The following is a 19,366-nucleotide window of genomic DNA, read 5'->3' on the forward strand; positions in this document are numbered from 1 at the left end:
ATGTAATTTCAAAATAAGCGTTTTGTTTTTAAAAAGTATTCCGGACATTGACACAAATATAAAAATCTAAAGTAAGGGTTTTCACTATATCGTTGAAATGGAAATCAATAAGAGTAACTTATATAGGTAAAGCGAGAAAGATGCACCCTTCGAATTAATGTAGCTTATTAGATAATAAGTGAATTAGTTGTGTGATCATAGTTGTTCATGAATATTTCTAATTAATAGTGGCTTTATTTTATATTCAGTATAACAATTGTTTCTTGAGTCAAATTTGTTTACTATCCATCTTTATCGGTTTTATAGTTAGAAGTTTTCACGTCGATTTCAGATACTTTTATTTCGTAATGTTACATATATGTTTTTTTTCTTCCCACAAATCTAGCTGCATTAATCACGTGATGATGCTCTAGTTAAGCCTATCAACCCACTTACGTTTAAAGTTGTATAACGAGTTGAACTCGTACTGTCAGAGGTTGTTAGGATGTAGTTTTCCTTGTGGCTACTTAACACTGCTTATTTTGTTAGCGGTAGTTTGTGTAATTCAGCAGTAATAGGCTATTATTGGCAGGCGCAAGATTGAACACGTTGCTGTATTACTGTAGATTAACTACTGTTAAAATGGCTCATGGCTTATGGCATCGTCTTCTCAAAATTTCAGATGAACGAGATGCAATTCAGAAGAAAACTTTCACCAAGTGGGTCAACAAACATCTGAAAAAGGTAATTTCATGTTTGATTTCGGAATACTTTGGTGTTTTATAGTTTTTTTTTCTCTTTTCTTTGCAGTAGTATTTCATTGTTAATGTTCTCAGTAATACTATACTTATGTACGAACAGTTAGATTTTTACTTTGCCTTTGCTTATAAAAAACACCCGAAATCTTCAGAGGGTATTTGTATTATGGTTATTTTCCTGCAATTATGTCAGAATTGACGTCACTCAGATATTTTATATACATTATAATTTTTATTACTGAGTTGAGCATTCTGTTTCTCTCCCCTATGTTGCTTGTTACCACCACTTTGTATAACAATATAAAACTATTCATGAAAAGAGACCATTTCACGGTATTGCTTTTAACCACCACTTTGTATAACAATATAAAACTATTCATGAAAAGATACCATTTCACGGTATTGTTTTTTACCACCACTTTGTATAACAATATAAAACTATTCATGAGAAGAGACCATTTCACGGTATTGTTTTTTACCACCACTTTGTATAACAATATAAAACTATTCATGAAAAGAGACCATTTCACGGTTTTGTTTTTTACCACCACTTTGTATAACAATATAAAACTATTCATGTAAAGATACCATTTCACGGTTTTGCTTTTAACCACCACTTTGTATAACAATATAAAACTATTCATGAAACGAGACCATTTCACGGTTTTGTTTTTACCACCACTTTGTACAAGAATATAGAATATTTTATAAGTAGAGACCATTTCACGATGCTTGTTATAATCAGTATAAAATTAATTGTAATGGGAGTTAATTTTAATGTATTGCTTTTTACAATATAAAACAACTCAAGAGCAGAACTCATTTTTAAGGTCTTGATTCCAAGAACTACGTTGTATAAAATACGTAATGCCACACATCAGTAGAACCCGATTTAAGTCGTTGTTTGATGCAACTGTAGTATATCACACTGGTCGCAATTGGGATTATTTCAATATATTACTGGTTACAACTATATTGTGTTCTCTGTGTTGTTGTTATAGTTAGCGATTAAGTAGTGAACTCAGTTCATATAAGTAAGATGTTCCATTTGTAATTCTGATCATGTTACGCTACTCGTTCTCACATTTGTCCAGCATCTCATTATTCACCTTTCCTTTCTCATTATCTCATTGTCTTTTTTTCCCAACTCACAGACTGACCATATATGTGCATGTTTTACTAAGCGATCGTTTGTCAGTTTTGTTATTGAAATATCCATCCATTCTTCTATGAATATATTCACATAGGTTTGGAAAGATAGCTGTGAAAAGTTTGATTCGTTGGAAATGTTTGTGTATTTATAACTGCGTATAGTTTGTCCACAAAACTTGACTCTTATGACCCGTTTGAAGCTTTTTCACCTCCTTGTATTCATAGAAGTTAACGAAACGACCCATATGGTCAGCTAGGTATACAGCTGTACGACTTTTAAATTAGGGCCGTTAGGCCACACACCCATTGACCTACATAGTATACTAAGAAGGGTGGTTGCCCTCTCATTTATTTCACTACCTCTCAACCTCTCAAGGGATTATCGTATATTAACCCCTTTATAACAGGAACCCTGACTGGTATACATTCCTATAGCGCACGATGAAATGATTTTTTTTTTTTATCAAGAGTAAAGTAATTGCTCACTAATTACAGGTGTTAAGGTAATTAGTTTATTGCTTTGACGGTTTTACATACATGATTTGATGGAGTAATGTAAAGGTCAGATGCCGTGATAGTTTTATTGGTATAATTTAGTAATATTATAGTTCTTAAGCCTGAGTAGACAAATAAACATCGTAAATGTGTTAGTTTCGTTATTTGAATTGGTATTATAATTTCATGATTGGAGAAATTTTGAAGATCACTTGATAAACTGGTGTGAAAACATTTTTTTAATGTAATTAGAAAGTAAGTAATTTTATTCTGACTACTAAACTAAATTTTCAAGTGACTTTTTTTTTTTTTTCAAAGAACAAAATTTTTTTATGATCTTGCTGTTCCATGTATAAGTTGACTTCAGTAAAATAGTGTAGTTTCAAAGTAAAAGTTTAATCTTAGAATTTCTAAAAGAAAAGTTTGGTTGAGTTTCACAAAAAAAAATTGTAAAATGTAGTAAATGATTTGCCGTTTGTAGTTTCTTGTATAATTACTTATTAGTTTGACGTCGTTATTTAACAGTTTGACTTTTTAATGTAGTAATTTGTATAAATTTGATTGAGTAACTCGTGTTGTGGGAAAAGTGTTTTACATAGTTTTAACTGTGGTTCAGTGTGATATATATATATATCCACGTATCATATTTCAGAGTTTTAAGTTTGATTATAGAATATGTGATTTCATTATTGTTTTGGGGAAAAAATTATACGATAAGTTTTTCTAAGTTCTATATGAACTCACACTTTAAATGTGATTTCATTATTGTTTTGGGGAAAAAATTATACGATAAGTTTTTCTAAGTTCTATATGAATTCACACTTTAAATGTGATTTCATTATTGTTTTGGGGAAAAAATTATACGATAAGTTTTTCTAAGTTCTATATGAATTCACACTTTAAGGGAGACAAAGTGAATATCATGTCGGGTATAATAAGGATTCATTTTTAAAAGTACGATTGTGAACTATGTCTTTTAAAGCATTCCTTCGGTTTGTTGCTAGGGGATCGGTCAGTCTGACTAATTAATAGTCAACACTCTCTTGCTACAGATATAAAATAAAAATAAAAGCGGTGGGATAACATGTTGAGAACAAAACAACTTGGTTATTGTGTAATATTTTTCTGAACTGAGATACCTAACTAAGAAATAAAATTTGAAGTTATCACAATATGACCTTAAATTTTGCATGATTATAGTTTCGCTGCCAAAAATGTCGGACCGGTCGTAGCATAGTGGTTAGACGACCAGGACTGCGATTCAGGAGGTTCATGGTTTGCGTCCCGTAGCTGCAAACGTGCTCGGGTGCATTCCATTCTCTGTGGTCATGGGTGCGCTATAAGAGTGATGGTCAATTTCCAATATTCAGTTAGACCAGAATAGCCCAAGAATCTCCAATGACCGCTATTCACTAGTTGTCTTCCTGTAGTCTTATCAGTTCAAAATTGAAGGATGGCTATACATAGACAGTCATTGTGTAGAGTTGTGCAAAAATTCTAAAAAAAACAACAACCAAGATTTCAGCTTGTACTATTCTTGAGAGGTAGATGAATTTATCGTTATAAAAGAGTGTGTTTGGATCTAATAATTTAATTATTATAACTTTGTGATAACATGTTTCATGCTTAGAAGAAAAATTCTTGCAAAACAGATTTCAGTATAAGATATAAAAAGTCTAATAATCAGATATTCCCGTTCATTGTTTAGTATTAATGTTTCTTACAATATATATATATATATATATATAATATTAATAGTCAAAACAGAACAAAAATGAACGAATGCAATTTGAAGTGGAAGATTTTAGAAACAAAGATATGAGTAGTGTCGTTAATTTAACTGACATAAACCTGTCATATACTGGCCCGAAATATCTCTCCGACTTAAGTTTAGTCCAGACGCGTCTTTGACTTGAATGTGTTGATGTTTTTACGACGGAAAGCTGGTAAACCCAAGTATGTGAAATATGTAGACCATAAGCAAAAGGAGTGGATTTCGACACCACTGTTTACCCTAGAACACTTGATGTAAATCCTTTTTGGAATAAAGTTGGATCGGTAGTAAGTTATAAAACCTTCTGTCAATAAAACTTTATGTATCGTAAAAGTAACGAGTAGGATGGTGTCGTTTTACCGGTGACAACGTCGTGGTTCCCATTAACGGGGCTTTGACCTTGGATATGTATAGGTATATTTCATAAATCAATGTGGTTAGCAGATTAAGGTGACACAGCTCGGGAAGGCTGTTCTAAATTTTGAACAGTAGGTAATGAAACAAAAATAGTTGCTTGGTGTAGGCTGTATGTATTTAGAAATGTAATGTTTCTGTCATGGTGTATAGCCACCGGGAAACGCATGGAAGACACATAAGGCATATAGATGTGTACATCGATATTAGCATGCGATTTTTTTCTTTTTTTGACGTATCATACAAACTTTTATGGTTGTATAGAAAGAGTATCTTTCCATTGTTGCTGACACTTCTAAGTAATTCTAACTTTTGCTTTGACAACTCTAGGGAGAAACAAAATAAACATTAAACCTACTTAGAAGTATCAGCAACATTACAGTAACAAACAACTCTGAGAAGAAACAAATAATAGTATTGCTAATACTTATAAGTAGTTTTAGTAGTTTTCATATTACTTTGTTTCTTCTCAGAGTTGTTTGTCACTGTAATGTTGCTAATACTTCTTAGTAGTTTTAATGTTTACTTTGTTTCTTCTCAGAGTTGTTTGTTACAATAATGTTGCTAATACTTCTTAGTAGTTTTAATGTTTACTTTGTTTCTTCTCAGAGTTGTTTCTTACAATAATGTTTCTAATACTTAGTAGTTTTAATGTTTACTTTGTTTCTTCTCAGAGTTGTTTCTTACAATAATGTTGCTAATACTTCTTAGTAGTTTTAATGTTTACTTTGTTTCTTCTCAGATTTGTTTGTTACAATAATGTTGCTAATACTTCTTAGTAGTTTTAATATTTGCTTTGTTTCTTCTCAGATTTGTTTGTTACAATAATGTTGCTAATACTTCTTAGTAGTTTTAATATTTGCTTTGTTTTCCCCAGAGTCGTTTGTTCAAACAGTAACCTTGCTGACACTTCTGAATAGTTTTAACGTTTTTGTTTCTCTTAGTTTCGTCTTATCGCCCCCCTTCCCCCCAGGGTTGCATTAAACAGTAATGTTATGACGATAGGTAGTGAACTAAACAGTAACCCATTATTAAGAAGTAACTTACGGATTGGAGCGAGTAAAAGCCTAAATATTGTAATTGGGAGCTATAAACTTGTTTGTTCTGAATTTTCATGCAAAGCTACACAAGAGCTTTTTGCGCATAGCTGCCCCTAATTTTGAACTAAATAGAGTGAAGACAGCTAGTAAGTACCACCAATCGCCAACTCTTGGGCTACTTTTGTCTGACTGAATACTGGCATTTGACCATCACTCTTATAATGTACCCACGATCCTAAACTGTATCCATAGTGCGTTTTTGTGGCAACAAAACGTGAACCACGATTGTCAATGCGATTTGTTAAAATCAACCACATAAGCGAATTATCAAATAACATGAGCTGTCCTCATACGAATATCAAATACTGTATTTAATATTTTCAACACATTGTATCACAAATAAACTAACCCCAGAGGTGAGCATCAAGTCTAAGTCAACTGTTTTTATCAGATGTAATTTCAAACAGAGATCCATTGTCCTAGGCGTCGAGCTACTGACTCTCCACTGTCACACGAAAAGCTTACACGTGCACATTTAATTAAACATTTTTGCTTACGTCAGTTATTGGGGGTTGTTTAACTTCTTTCCGTCGTCACGTTGTCGGCACCCATTCCGTTATCTTACCATCGATTGTTGAAGGTGAAGTCTTAGTAAGGGCTGTAGGACAGACTTGGCTTTACGGCTGTTTTGTGTTACATCTTAAGAAAACAAACTTTTAGAATGGACTGGACTAAAGATATCATCCGTATGCTTTGAAAGTTATTATTAAGTCAGTGAAGGCTTAAGATAGTTATTCAAAATCTTTTTCAAAACCTTTTATACCATGTATCTAATTTATTCTACAAGATATACTTTGTTACGAGTTATATCTGGCAGACAGTAGGGTAAGCCTTTTCCGGCTTTTATTCTTTTGTAACACAGTTAAGGTTTGTCTTTTGTGGAAGTATAAAAAGATTTAGAAAAACAGAGTCGACAGTTCAAAGTCGGTAGGAAATTAGAATTTCTTTTTTTTATCAAACTTGAACCATTTTTAAGTGAAAATTCTACATTATTTTTCGCAAGTAAAGTGGTGCAGTTCAGACTGCTGTCAGTTTTAATAAATGCTAATTTCGAAGAGAATACTTTGGTAGCTTTTACGTGCAGGGTGTGTGTGTGTGTTTGTGTATAACAGTTGACAACCTGGACCGATAACGGTAATACGTTATATATATACCTTTGTGTACTTGGTGCATTCTTGTGCATGATGTTTGTACATTTTTACGCAGCATTTCTTTCCATTAACATAAACAGAAGAAGCGTTTTAAAAGATATATTTTCAAATACATTGTAGCACGACTAAAGAAAAATAACCTGTAATTCGTTTCCACGCAATAAAGAATACCACAATTAAGGTTATTTGCCTGAATTTTTGACCACCAGTGTCGAATTTTTTACGCAGTGTTTTGAAGCTGTAAGCTGCGGTTAAGTGGTTCTTTGTTTTGAGTTTAAGTAAAAAATATAAAGAATGTCAAATCTTTGTGGAGCCAGCCCTTCCGAATCACGAGCTCGTCGAGGTTTGAATTTAAATTTAGCTCCATTGCAGGTAGCTCGCCTCACACAGCTAGATCGTTTCAATCTTAGTGCCAAACTGTTAGTCTGTTGGGTATTAACACCGGGGCGGTATTTTTATTGTTTTATTCTGACTTTCCTGCGTCATAAGGAATATACCTTTATAAAGACTGTTTGTTTAAGATAAAATTACATATGGTAGAATATAACTAATTAACTTAGGTCTATTTATACACTTCACAGAAATAGATACCCTGTCATAAAATATTCCGTGAAAATTTACAAAGTTCTGAGAATGAGTTGTAATAGTATAAAAACAAATATATGTAAAACAATGTAAATAAGCAGTAGAAAAAAATTAGCTGTAAACAGTGTAAGGTTAAATATCTGTAAAACCTAAAGTAAGTATACAGTACATAAAATAACTATTGAGAATAATCTTTAAGGTGGTAAGGATAAATATCTGTAAAACTTACTGTAAATATACAGTACATAAAATAATTATTGAGAATAATCTTTAAGATGGTAAGGATAAATATCTGTAAAACCTACTGTAAATATACAGTACATAAAATAACTATTGAGAATAATCTTTAAGATGGTAAGGATAAATATCTGTAAAACCTGTAAATAAACAGTACATAAAATAACTATTGAGAATAATCTTTAAGATGGTAAGGATAAATATCTGTAAAACCTACTGTAAATAAACAGTACATAAAATAACTATTGAGAATAATCTTTAAGATGGTAAGGATAAATATCCGTAAAACCTATAGTAAATAAGTAGTACTTAAAATACTTAATGTGAATTATCTGTAAGACCTACTATAGATAAGCTGTAAAGCTCAGTATCTATAAAACATGTAGATGGAAAAATTCAGTAAAATGAGCTTTAACAGTGTAAGATTGAGTATTTGAAAATAGTGTTCAAATCATCCATGAGTTGTATTGGAGGGTTTTAAAAATTCATGAACTATATTGTCTTGAAATATGTTTGTATTATGTTTAAGAGAAGAAAAACAATTTTTAAGATATAAAAATGCATTTTACTACGCCCAAATGCATACTAATCTTCCATAAGTACATATTTAATATATTTAATACTAAGCCCCTCAAATACATATTACTCCTGAATAAATAACTATTCAACATATTCAAATATATAGTAAGCCCCACGAATACACATTAAACATCTACAAATACATTTCATCCTACTCAACCATAAGCCCACAAATATATACTAAGCCCCACAAATACATATTAAACATCTACAAATACATTTCACCTGACTCAACCACAAGCCCACAAATACATATTAAACATCTACAAATATATACTAAGTCATACAAATACATATTCGACCTATTCAAATATAAGCACCATAAATGCACATTAAATGTATTTAAGTACGCATTCAACCTATTCAAATACATACTAAACCTCACAAGTACTCATTAGACCTCTAAATGTTCACTATATTCAAATACACATTAAGCCTTTGCAACTATATATTTATCCTAATCATATACATTTAAGCCCCATAAATGCATATTAAATCTTCATTCAACTTACTCAAAACATCTAATAAGCCCCACAAATAAGCATTAATTCTCTGTAGTTGCATACTCACCTTACTTAAATACATATTAATCCTCCACAAATACATACTAAGTCTCCATAAATACATTTTTAAGTTCTACAACTAGGCGGTCTGGTGTGACCTAGTGTTTAGTGTGTCAGCTTGAGGATCATAATTTCTGGAATTCGAGATGTAATGCCGCTAAGCATGCTCCGCACTGTCAGTCGTGGGCGAGTTATAAAAGTGGCATTCCTCATTATTCTGTTTAAAGAGATGGACAAAGCCCTTGTGATGACGGTGCTGCAGGCTGGCTACATTTCTTTATGGTCTATAGTTGAAAAGTAGAAACAGCTATAAAGGTCATGCTCTGACTTCAAAAAGTCACGTGGTCTATAGTTTACTCCGCTTTGTTTATACCATTGACAGCATCTTAAGCTTTTCTGAATCTTGTATTGATATGGATTGCTGAAAGGGAATGTTTGATGTCCAAGATGGCGGCGTTGAATGAATCGGGAAGTTTTGTTACGTTACGTAGAATGGCTCTAGAGGTCTCCGAAATGCTTAACCTAGTACGTATATGTTATACTGCTAGCGTGATGTTCGACAAATAGGAATAAACTATGTACAAAATACAGATTCGGGATATCTTATAAAGATTAGTAAAAGGAAGTACAAACACACAATTGAACAAACAGTATCTTTATTCACAATAATTATTGTGTGTTTTACTTGCTGGCAGGTTTCTATGGTTATGCAAATTGCCTGCACCTGGTTGCTGGGTCTTCTGGAGAGCTAGATAATCTACGTCAGCACATGACAAAGACAGAAACAAAAACAATGTAATATCACCCTTTCAAGTCATACAGAGTAATAGTGCGATAGCCCACAATCCTTAGGTTACCTACGTCAACAACTATTCTAAATAACATATACAAAGGAGAGAACCTCTTAGATCAGACTAACTTGCACAAGTGTGTGCCGCTCCTCGAAATGGATCGTATACATAGATACAGGGTCAAGCCAGTAGAAGCTTCCATTGTAATATATTATGTAACCTGTACCTAAGCAAGAGGATTAATGTATGTTGATGACCTTTGTTTTTCTGATTTATAAAGGTGTAATAACTACATAAAGATTGTATACATTCTTATACTAGTTGTGAAAGGGTGAAATTAACATATATTTCAACTGCGACATATAAAGTGGTTGAAAATTCCAGTTGTCCGTAAATGCGTTTAACACCCTAACTACATCTTGAATGTTCACGAATATACAAATAGTAGATGAATACAGTTGATAAAATCAGAAAATACACTTGAATTGTTAAAATGGCAGAAAGTGAACGAGAATGAGCTACACAAGCATTAAACATGAAGGATATATATATACTAAACTGTCACAGCCGAGAAATTTAGATTTATTAAATACTTGATGCACTTCCATTACCAGATTTTAAATTTTAATGCTTCTAAAGCTGTACCTAACTATTATATACATATATATGAACTATAAATTGTAGTTAATGAACTTCTTGATTTAATTGATAAAATAAAGAACAACCCATTTAAAAAGCACTATATATATATATATATATAATATGTAGGTAATAAACATTTATTTTAACAGTGAGCCTGATGAGTAAGAGTGATTTTCATCATCTTAATCCTGACAGCCAACGATGATTTCCTTTAGCTAAAGTATGGAGTGCATTCCACAATCACACATTTAAGTTCCCTGAGTATGTGTTTATGTACGTGGGGGTATAACCATTTTCACTATTAAACTCTTCAAATTAAAGCAGTGTATCGATGAACTATCCCCCCATATTTACTTCCATATGTCGTACCCCCACTGAAGGAAAGTTCTACCATTGGAGTCCTGGAAGTAGAAACAGTGTCCCCATATTTTATATATCGTATCTTTTTAAAGGAAAGGTTCTCTTCAGGGTGCTAGAATGAAATTGGAAAGGTATCCTCCATATTTCCTTTCATATATCATACTTCACTAAGGGAAATGTTTCCTTTGAGGTGATGGAAGTAGGAACAGTGTCCCCATATTTACTCTTATATATCGTATCTTTTTAAAGGAAAGGTTCTCTTCAGGGTGCTAGAATGAAATTGGAAAGGTATCCTCCATATTTCCTTTCATATATCATACTTCACTAAGGGAAATGTTTCCTTTGAGGTGATGGAAGTAGGAACGGTGGCCCCCCAAATATACTTTCATATATCATATCTCACTAAGCAGGAACGGTGTCCCCCCATATGTACTTTCATATATCATATCTCATTAAGGGAAAGGTTCCCTTCGGGGTGCTGGATGGAAGGAGGAACGGTGTCCCCCATATTTAGATTTCATACACTGTACTCCACTGAGAGAAAGGTGCTTCATTGGGTCAAAATATAATATCCCACACGTAATATCTTGCTATACGAAAAGCTGCTCTGTTGAAGTGTTGAAAGTGTGAACATATATAGGAAAGATTTTGTAAGCCTATTTTCTAAGTTTTATATTTTACTTAATATATTTATAAAATATCAGTATAGTGGTGTGTTTGAGAGGTGAAATAAGAAAAATATAAATAAAGCATTTAAGAAGAATCACGTTTTTGGAATAAAGTAATAGTTCGTTATTAATATTTTATTATAATTTCACAAGTGTTTCCAAACGGTTGCCGCATGGTTCAGTTGTGATAAGAAATGCTGATTGATACACATCAAAGTTACATTCATGTTTCGTTTAGTTTTTAACGAAACTTGTTCTTATTATTGTTGAATAAACGAATTTTCTAATGAAAGTATTTGTCATAAATGTTGCTAAGTGGATGAAGTGTCTTAATAATGGGGTAACGTGACGATTGATGATTTTGTTGTAGTATTTTCCAAAAAAATATAGGTATCTTTATGATGAAATGTATGTGTTTCTATAATAAAAATGTTGTCAACAAAGCTTGGTGTCCAACGTGTGTTTGTCACTTACAAGTGTCATCAGAAAACCTATATTTAAATTGTGATGTTTGTGTAATAACAATAAAACTTATTCGTGTAGCTCCATATAGGCTGTGGTGTTTGTGTAGCAACAGCAAAAGTTATCAGTATATCCAATGAAATTGTGGTGTTTAACAGCACCAGCAGTTATGTGTCTATATTTAAGTTGTAGGTCTATTTAAATTGTGCTGTTGGTGTAATAACACCAAAGTGTCCTCAGTTTTCTGTTAAATGTTTGTGTACTAACAGTAAGTATACCTCTGTTGGCAATAGTAAAAAGAAAGTATTAAAGTAAGCATGACTTATTTTTAAGGAATGCATGCTTGTGATGTTCAACACCGCTAAGAAGTAACGATGAGCTCAGTTCGGCTTTGCTTGCCAAGCTTCTTATTGGTTAGCCTAGGTATCTGATCGGGGAGAAAAGGGAAGCGACTGAAGATAGGCCTAGTGCCAAGACAAGGTCACGTGATCAGGACATTGTTAAGATAAACGAGTAATAAGAGACGTAATGAAATATCGTATTTCCCGTTAGGTTAGACGAGAAATCTGTGAGAATAAATTTGATGATCACACCTTAACTTGTGAAAAACGCGTGTTTGGTTGGACGAGGTTTCTGTAAAGATGAACCATGTAATCATACATTAGCTCGTGAAAATTTCGTGTAAGAAGGGACTAGGATTCTGAAAGAATAAACGTGGTGAACATACTTGAACTTCCGAAAATCACGTATTAGGCTAGATAAGTATTCTCTGAGGATGAACCGAGTGATGACGTGTTATTTTGTGAAAATCGGTTGTTGAGTAACATTTGGGTTCTAAATGATGCTACAACTTTATTGGTCCAGTTTAGCTGATAATAAGCTATCTAATATATAGTATCTTGGGCAAAACCGAGCGCAGGTTACCTAACCAAATAATAACTAGTTTGCGTTCTTATTGTAAAGGAGTGTCAAGAAGCACGTGTGTGAGGGGTGTGAGCCCTCACTTGGAAACTGACCTTCGCTAAATCGCGTGGGTATTTGAATGATACCCCTGGCAAGGCAAACGATCAACCACACAACCTGAAAATACACAGTATATGTGTAAGCTGTGGGGTGTTATTTAATAGTTCTATGTATCTATCTGTAAAAAAATCACTTGGGGTTCAATAGTGTAACATTATTTTCACAGAAGTTTAAACACGTTGGAACGTTCAAGGGGCTCAGCATTAAGAATACGTTAGTGTTCATTATGTTAGAAGTATTAACAGAGTTTTATTCTCCATTGGAAGGAGAATGCAACATTTTGTTGTACTTTTACATTCATCATTTGGTAACTAAAATATTTTGAAGGGAGATGTCCTTTGTGACTAAGGAATGCCAATTGGAAGGAGGATGCAACATTTTGTTGTACTTTTACATTCATCATTTGGTAACTAAAATATTTTGAAGGGAGATGTCCTTTGTGACTAAGGAATGCCATTTTGGTTTATCGTATGATAATTAATTTTAACGACAGGATATTTAATGTTTTTATAACAACTTTTGTATATATATTCCTTGGAAAATTATATGTCATTTAGGTAGATCAAGTTAGACATGATGGATACGTTTGCCATTAGTGTCTGGTGTTTATCGTCAACTTGCTTATACATTTTATCAATCCTGGCTCATTAACTAACCACTTATCATTTTCGTGTTTCATCAAAGGAGAACACCAAAGTTGTCAGGGGTGTGTATATATATTATTCTGTTGCTGGGTGGCTTTCAACATGCTGTTTCTGAACAAATAGTTATATGTTAGTGACATGCACTTGTGACGTTTCCAGAACTGTTTCTGTAAAGATAACTTCGTTTTACATAGCTATTTGCTAATTTTCCATGTGGTTATTTCTGTGAAAAACTTTGATAATTGTTTACTTCCCACTCACCGTTTCGTTACAAATATTAACTCTCTACGTATTATTTCAGTAATAACGGTCTTTTACAGAGAGATCATTTCAGCTATCGTGCTGTTAAACGAAACACTTCTCCTTCCATGCCTTGATGGCTACGATCGCATATTATTGCCTCGTTTCTCAATTCCTTTGGTAGCAAGCTTCTCTGAAAGACGATTAGGTCGATCGTAGTCTACGTATTTTGATGGAACTTCGATTGCATTTGAGTATCGGCTTCCCAGACCAAGTATTAGTAAACCACAAGCAAAGAAAAGGGGGGGGGGAGGCTTTGGTGCTGCATCGGGAGACTTGGGAGGTTTGTGGTCGAACGTGTGTTCTCTAATTCCAGTTTCTTTGGACTTATTTCTCGTGAAAATAAATGTTGATTTTGAGGTGTGACTAAAATCTTATGAGCCTTCGTCATCTTCAAATCCTGTTTACTATTTTTGTTAATGTCACCAGTAAACACGTAAAGCTTCATCGCAGTGAATTTTTGAGTTGGAGGGATCTCTTTCATAACCGTTTTATTTATTTTGCCGCTGAGGGCGTTGCTCCTGATTGCCTCAAGACATAAGTTCGGCAGTTGCTACTCTAAGCTCTCTAATGTACGGGTTTTTTCACTTCCATATGGAAAACATTAAAGTTTTTCTTCTTCGAAATGGTATATTCGATGCTAGGCTCTACATCATTTAACAGTCTCGCTGTTTGAACATTTACTTTTGGAAATACTATACGGGTTTTCATGATGCCATTACACTGTCGAATGATCGGTAATTAGCAGTGAACAAATATGTATAGGTACTAAGCATGTCGCCCGTGGCGCTAATGCTGTCTGTAATTTGCGGCAACATGTTACTGCACTGCCATATGCAGGTCGTTCTTCTGAAGTGCGATTACCCTTCCATAGTGGCAAATATTTGTTAACTCTTAACGTGTTGTTTATGTGAAAAAGTGCATATGTATAATTGTTAGTGATAACATTTATCAGCTTTCCATATGCTGTTCCTATGAAAAAAAAACACAAAAAACCCTGTATTAGTTGGCCATTACTTCACTGACTAACTCTGTGTGTCATTTCTATGAACACTGATATTAGTGATCAATATTTCAAGAAACATTACGATTAATGTTCATTTTTTAAATTAATTTCTTTCTAAACAACGAGCTTCTTCAACAGTATTGATTGAACAAAAATGTATCTGCACGTTTTTTCTATTTTTTAATACTTTCCTGTTATTGTATACTGATATTTATCTATTAATAATTTGTCTATTGGTTAATTCGCTCTTCCGTTTCTTTCTCTGATCTTCGTGTTAGTTTTTCTGCGTATAGATATGTGTTAGTCCTATGTTCACATGGCTGTTTTAAAGTGCTTGAATTTTCATGCGTATTAACGACTTGAACTGTCTGTAGGATGCCAGTTGTGATCAGCTCCAGTGATCTGAGAATTGAGTTCTGCGTGCGCGGCACGCTTTACGGTCGCTGATTTCCTGGGCTAGTGAAACTAACAACGGCGACAGCACGAGCACAGAAAGTGTTGGTCGGTTACTGAGGATTTTCTAGGTTTTACGCTTGCTTGGATGTACAACAACAACAAAAACTACATGCTTACAAACATGTAGCCTGGAATTATATGTAATGCTCAAATGGCACGTTTTGTTTGTATTAAAATGTTAGTACATTTCATTTCTCACAATAAAGTAACATAGAGCGAGGTTAAATTGAATGAATTTATTTTAAATCGTCCACAGAAAACTAAAAAGGGTAGAAATCATATTTATCCTATGACTTAGAGAGGTTACTGTTCCAGATATTTAATTAAGTGTTAGTGATGGATCACAGAATAACGTGGTTAAAAACAACAAGTCATTACAGAATATTTTGGAAACATACTTTAGCGATATGAAGAGGTATTTTTATAGCAATGTCGATGTTTTCTAGCTAGTGTAATGTTTCTAAAAATGGAATATTATTGTTGCAAGTTATATTTTCAACGTTTTAATTTAGTTGTTTACTAGAGGGCGCATGACGTTAAAAACAAGTAACTTTGACTAAGACCTAGATGGGAACTTAAGTATAAATACGAGTAAGCAGTTACTAGCGAGCCAATCAGTTTTCAGTAATAGAATGTCAGTCATTCAGTGAAGTACAGGGTGTCCCAGAAGTCTGTACCCATAGGGAAAAATTCACAATGTATTCTTAATTTACTTATTATTTAAATTGCATGCCATTAACAGCCATACACATATCAATTCTTGGCATACTGTGCAATCAGGGTATTTTCTTTCCTGAAATATGTACACCTGACATTAGAAATGTATTTGTTTAACTTTAAGAATATTGTGTCTATTTTCCCAATGGGTCCAGACTTCTGGGACACCCTGTATTTAGTTTTCAGTTCACTTGGTGGCTGAAAAGTTAGTGAAGTATTCAGATCATTGTTACTTACTCCATCGATTAGAAGTGAAATTTTATAAGTTAATTTGTGCATTAGTCGCAGTACAATTATTGAGTAAATCTGCTGCAAAAACTTTATTTGTGAGCTCTTACCCACAACTGTGTACAAGGGTCTGTAGCCAACGTTTTGAAGAAGTCAATTAATTTGTTGTCGTTAAATGAACTGTACTTAGCCTTATTCTTTACAAAATAATTTCATGAACTCACTCAATGAAAAAATACGTTGCAATATTAGCATAAGAGTTTTTAAAATCCGGACATAGTAAATTAAAGAAATTTTAGATATTTAAAAAGGCATCATGAAGAGTAGAAAATTATACATTTGTGTGCAGTACATAAATATGAGCAGATAAATGTGACAGTTAAGAGAAAAATATGTACGTAAATTTAATTTTAACACTTGTAGAATATATACATGCATTTTTTTCTCAAATGATTTTGATTATGAAGGTCGGTTATGTAATATTCACTGTAATTATTTTCCCGAAAGGGGGCCGAAGGCTGTCTGGAGGGGTTACATGTTTTAACCTTTCGCAGCACTATACAATAATGTGTTTTCTGTCAGTCAGTCAGTTGACACTAAAATGACGTCACATAAGAGACGCTTAACGTTGTAATTTGTACTGTCGTGACGTCAGTAAAATGTGCGCATGCTATAAATCATGAGGAGAATTATGTACTCTGTAGGCTACAACACAGCATGACATATGAACATCAAAAGCAAGAAATAAAATTAAGAGTAACATATATTTTTGGTTTTATTTACTCTTGAAACCGAACACTTTTAGGGACCCTGCATAAGTACGTCTAGATTTTAGTTGACATATGGTAGAAAACTATTGCCTATGTATCATTGGATAAATCCTTTACACGAAAACTGATACCTTATATGGGTTTAATATCATCTTGTTATGGGTTAATGTCTATATAGCAGTAGGTATAAGATCCATTATTCCATGTTATGTGGTCACTTCGTTATTTAAATGAGCACGTTTTAGTTTGAGCGTTTTTTCGTGGTTTCAATTTTTGTATAAAGTGGGCGGTTTAAAACATTACATCGTTATAACACAGTGACTTAAAACAATTATGTCATTGCTTAAATGGTGTTTTATTAAAGTGGAATTACAGTATAAGAAATGAAGAATGAAACAGCAGAGTTTAGTTCCGAACGTTCTGTGGTGCCTGAAATCAGATTTGTTTGTGTGAAACATGTGAAGAATCGTGTTCTGGTTCTAAGGTTTCAGAGGTTAGAGCATTTTACGCAATGTCAAACTTGTCAAAATGAATTGCCAGATCTATTTCTATGTGTTATTTTATAGAAAGCTGCTTTAATCCAAACATATCAATCGAGTAATTAAAAAAAACAACAACAAAAAACGTGAAACGTAACATATAATGATGCGGTGGTCCTACAGCTTTACGTCAACAACAGCAAAAACAAAACAAAAAGAAGTAACAAATGAATGATGCCTCAAGTGATACTACTACTTTATGACTACAACAGTAAATGTGTAACAAGTAAAGAAAGATACAGGTGGTACTACTGTTACGAGCCAAATGCTGCCCTGTGGTTAGCTGCCGGTTTGTGGAGTTGAAGTTCCATGGTTCGCCTCCTTTTATCACATAATGATAATAATAAAAACACACGTGCGCACTCTCGTGCCGTAGGTGTATTATAATAGTTACGGGCAAATCCCAGCATTTCTTGTGACAAGTGTAGCCCAAGAGTTGGCGGTGGGTAGTGTTGACTTGCTCCCTTTCGTCTAGTTTAATTAAGGACGGTGTAGCTTTTCGCAAAATCCAACAAACTAAAGCTAATGTTATATGTCAACGACAATAAACTTGTGACAAATAAAGATTGATACATGCGGCGCTATTTGGATTACTCAGTCACTACTTTAGTATCAGATTCCTTCTTTCCTGTGTAGCACACAAGGAAGATTACTCAGTCACTACTTTAGTATCAGATTCCATCTTTCCTTATAAGTACGTCAGTTGACTGAGATAATCAGAATCGTTGAAATGGTGTTTCCTATCACATTTCATACAGAGTTGAAAAAAAAAGGAAGAAATATATGTTGTATTAAAGCTAGTAATAAATCTGTAACAAATAAAAAATGATAGTGTTACAATACAGTATTACATCTATATTGACAGTAAACCTATAACAAATAATGACGCTGGTTGTAGTGCAGTATTAAGCTTACAGTAGTAATTCTGTGACAAAGAATGATACGGGTGGTATTACAGTATAAAGTTTACAGTAGTAATTCTGTGACAAAGAATGATACGGGTGGTATTACAGTATAAAGTTTAAAGTTGTAAGTCTGTGATAAAGAATGATACAGGTGGTATTACAGTATAAAGTTTACAGTTGTAGACCTGTAACAAGTAAAGAATGATCGGGTGGTATTACAGTATAAAGTTTACAGTTGTGGACCTGTAACAAGTAAAGAATGATCGGGTGGTATTACAGTATAAAGTTTACAGTAGTAGACCTGTAACAAATAAAGAATGATCGGATGGTATTACAGTATTAAGTTTACAGTAGTAATTCTGTGATAAAGAATGATACGGTTGGTATTACAGTATAAAGTTTACAGTAGTAGACCTGTAACAAGTAAAGAATGATCGGGTGGTATTACAGTATAAAGTTTACAGTAGTATACCTGTAACAAGTAAAGAATGATCGGGTGGTATTACAGTAGTAAGTCTGTGATAAAGAATGATCGGGTGGTATTACAGTAGTAAGTCTGTGATAAAGAATGATACGGGTGGTATTACAGTATAAAGTTTACAGTAGTAGACCTGTAACAAATAAAGAATGATCGGATGGTATTACAGTATTAAGTTTACTGTAGTAAGTCTGTGATAAAGAATGATACGGGTGGTATTACAGTATAAAGTTTTCAGTAGTAAGTCTGTGATAAAGAATGATACAGGTGGTATTACAGTATAAAGTTTACAGTAGTAGACCTGTAACAAATAAAGAATAATATGGGTGGTTTTACAGTATAAAGTTTACAGTTGTAGACCTGTAACAAGTAAAGAATGATCGGGTGATATTACAGTATAAAGTTTACAATTGTAGACCTGTAACAAGTAAAGAATGATCGGGTGGTATTACAGTAGTAAGTCTGTGATAAAGAATGATACGGGTGGTATTACAGTATAAAGTTTACAGTAGTAAGTCTGTGATAAAGAATGATACAGGTGGTATTACAGTATAAAGTTTACAGTAGTAAGTCTGTGATAAAGAATGATA

At 33.3% G+C, this 19,366-nt stretch overlaps 1 protein-coding gene across 6 annotated transcripts in view; it reads left to right on the forward strand.

The window, feature by feature from the left end:
* The window catches only part of LOC106457803 (microtubule-actin cross-linking factor 1-like), a 248,974-nt gene that overhangs the window by 38,356 nt on the left and 191,252 nt on the right, over positions 1-19,366 (forward strand). For all 6 annotated transcript variants that reach the window (XM_022383849.1, XM_022383850.1, XM_022383853.1 and 3 more), the window contains exon 2: positions 662-723. In XM_022383849.1, coding sequence (XP_022239557.1) covers positions 662-723 — 62 coding nt within the window. The remainder of the gene's footprint in view (positions 1-661; positions 724-19,366) is intronic.

The sequence above is a fragment of the Limulus polyphemus genome, unplaced genomic scaffold (genome assembly GCF_000517525.1).
Source record: "Limulus polyphemus unplaced genomic scaffold, Limulus_polyphemus-2.1.2 Scaffold375, whole genome shotgun sequence".
Classification (NCBI taxonomy): Eukaryota; Metazoa; Arthropoda; class Merostomata; order Xiphosura; family Limulidae; genus Limulus; species Limulus polyphemus.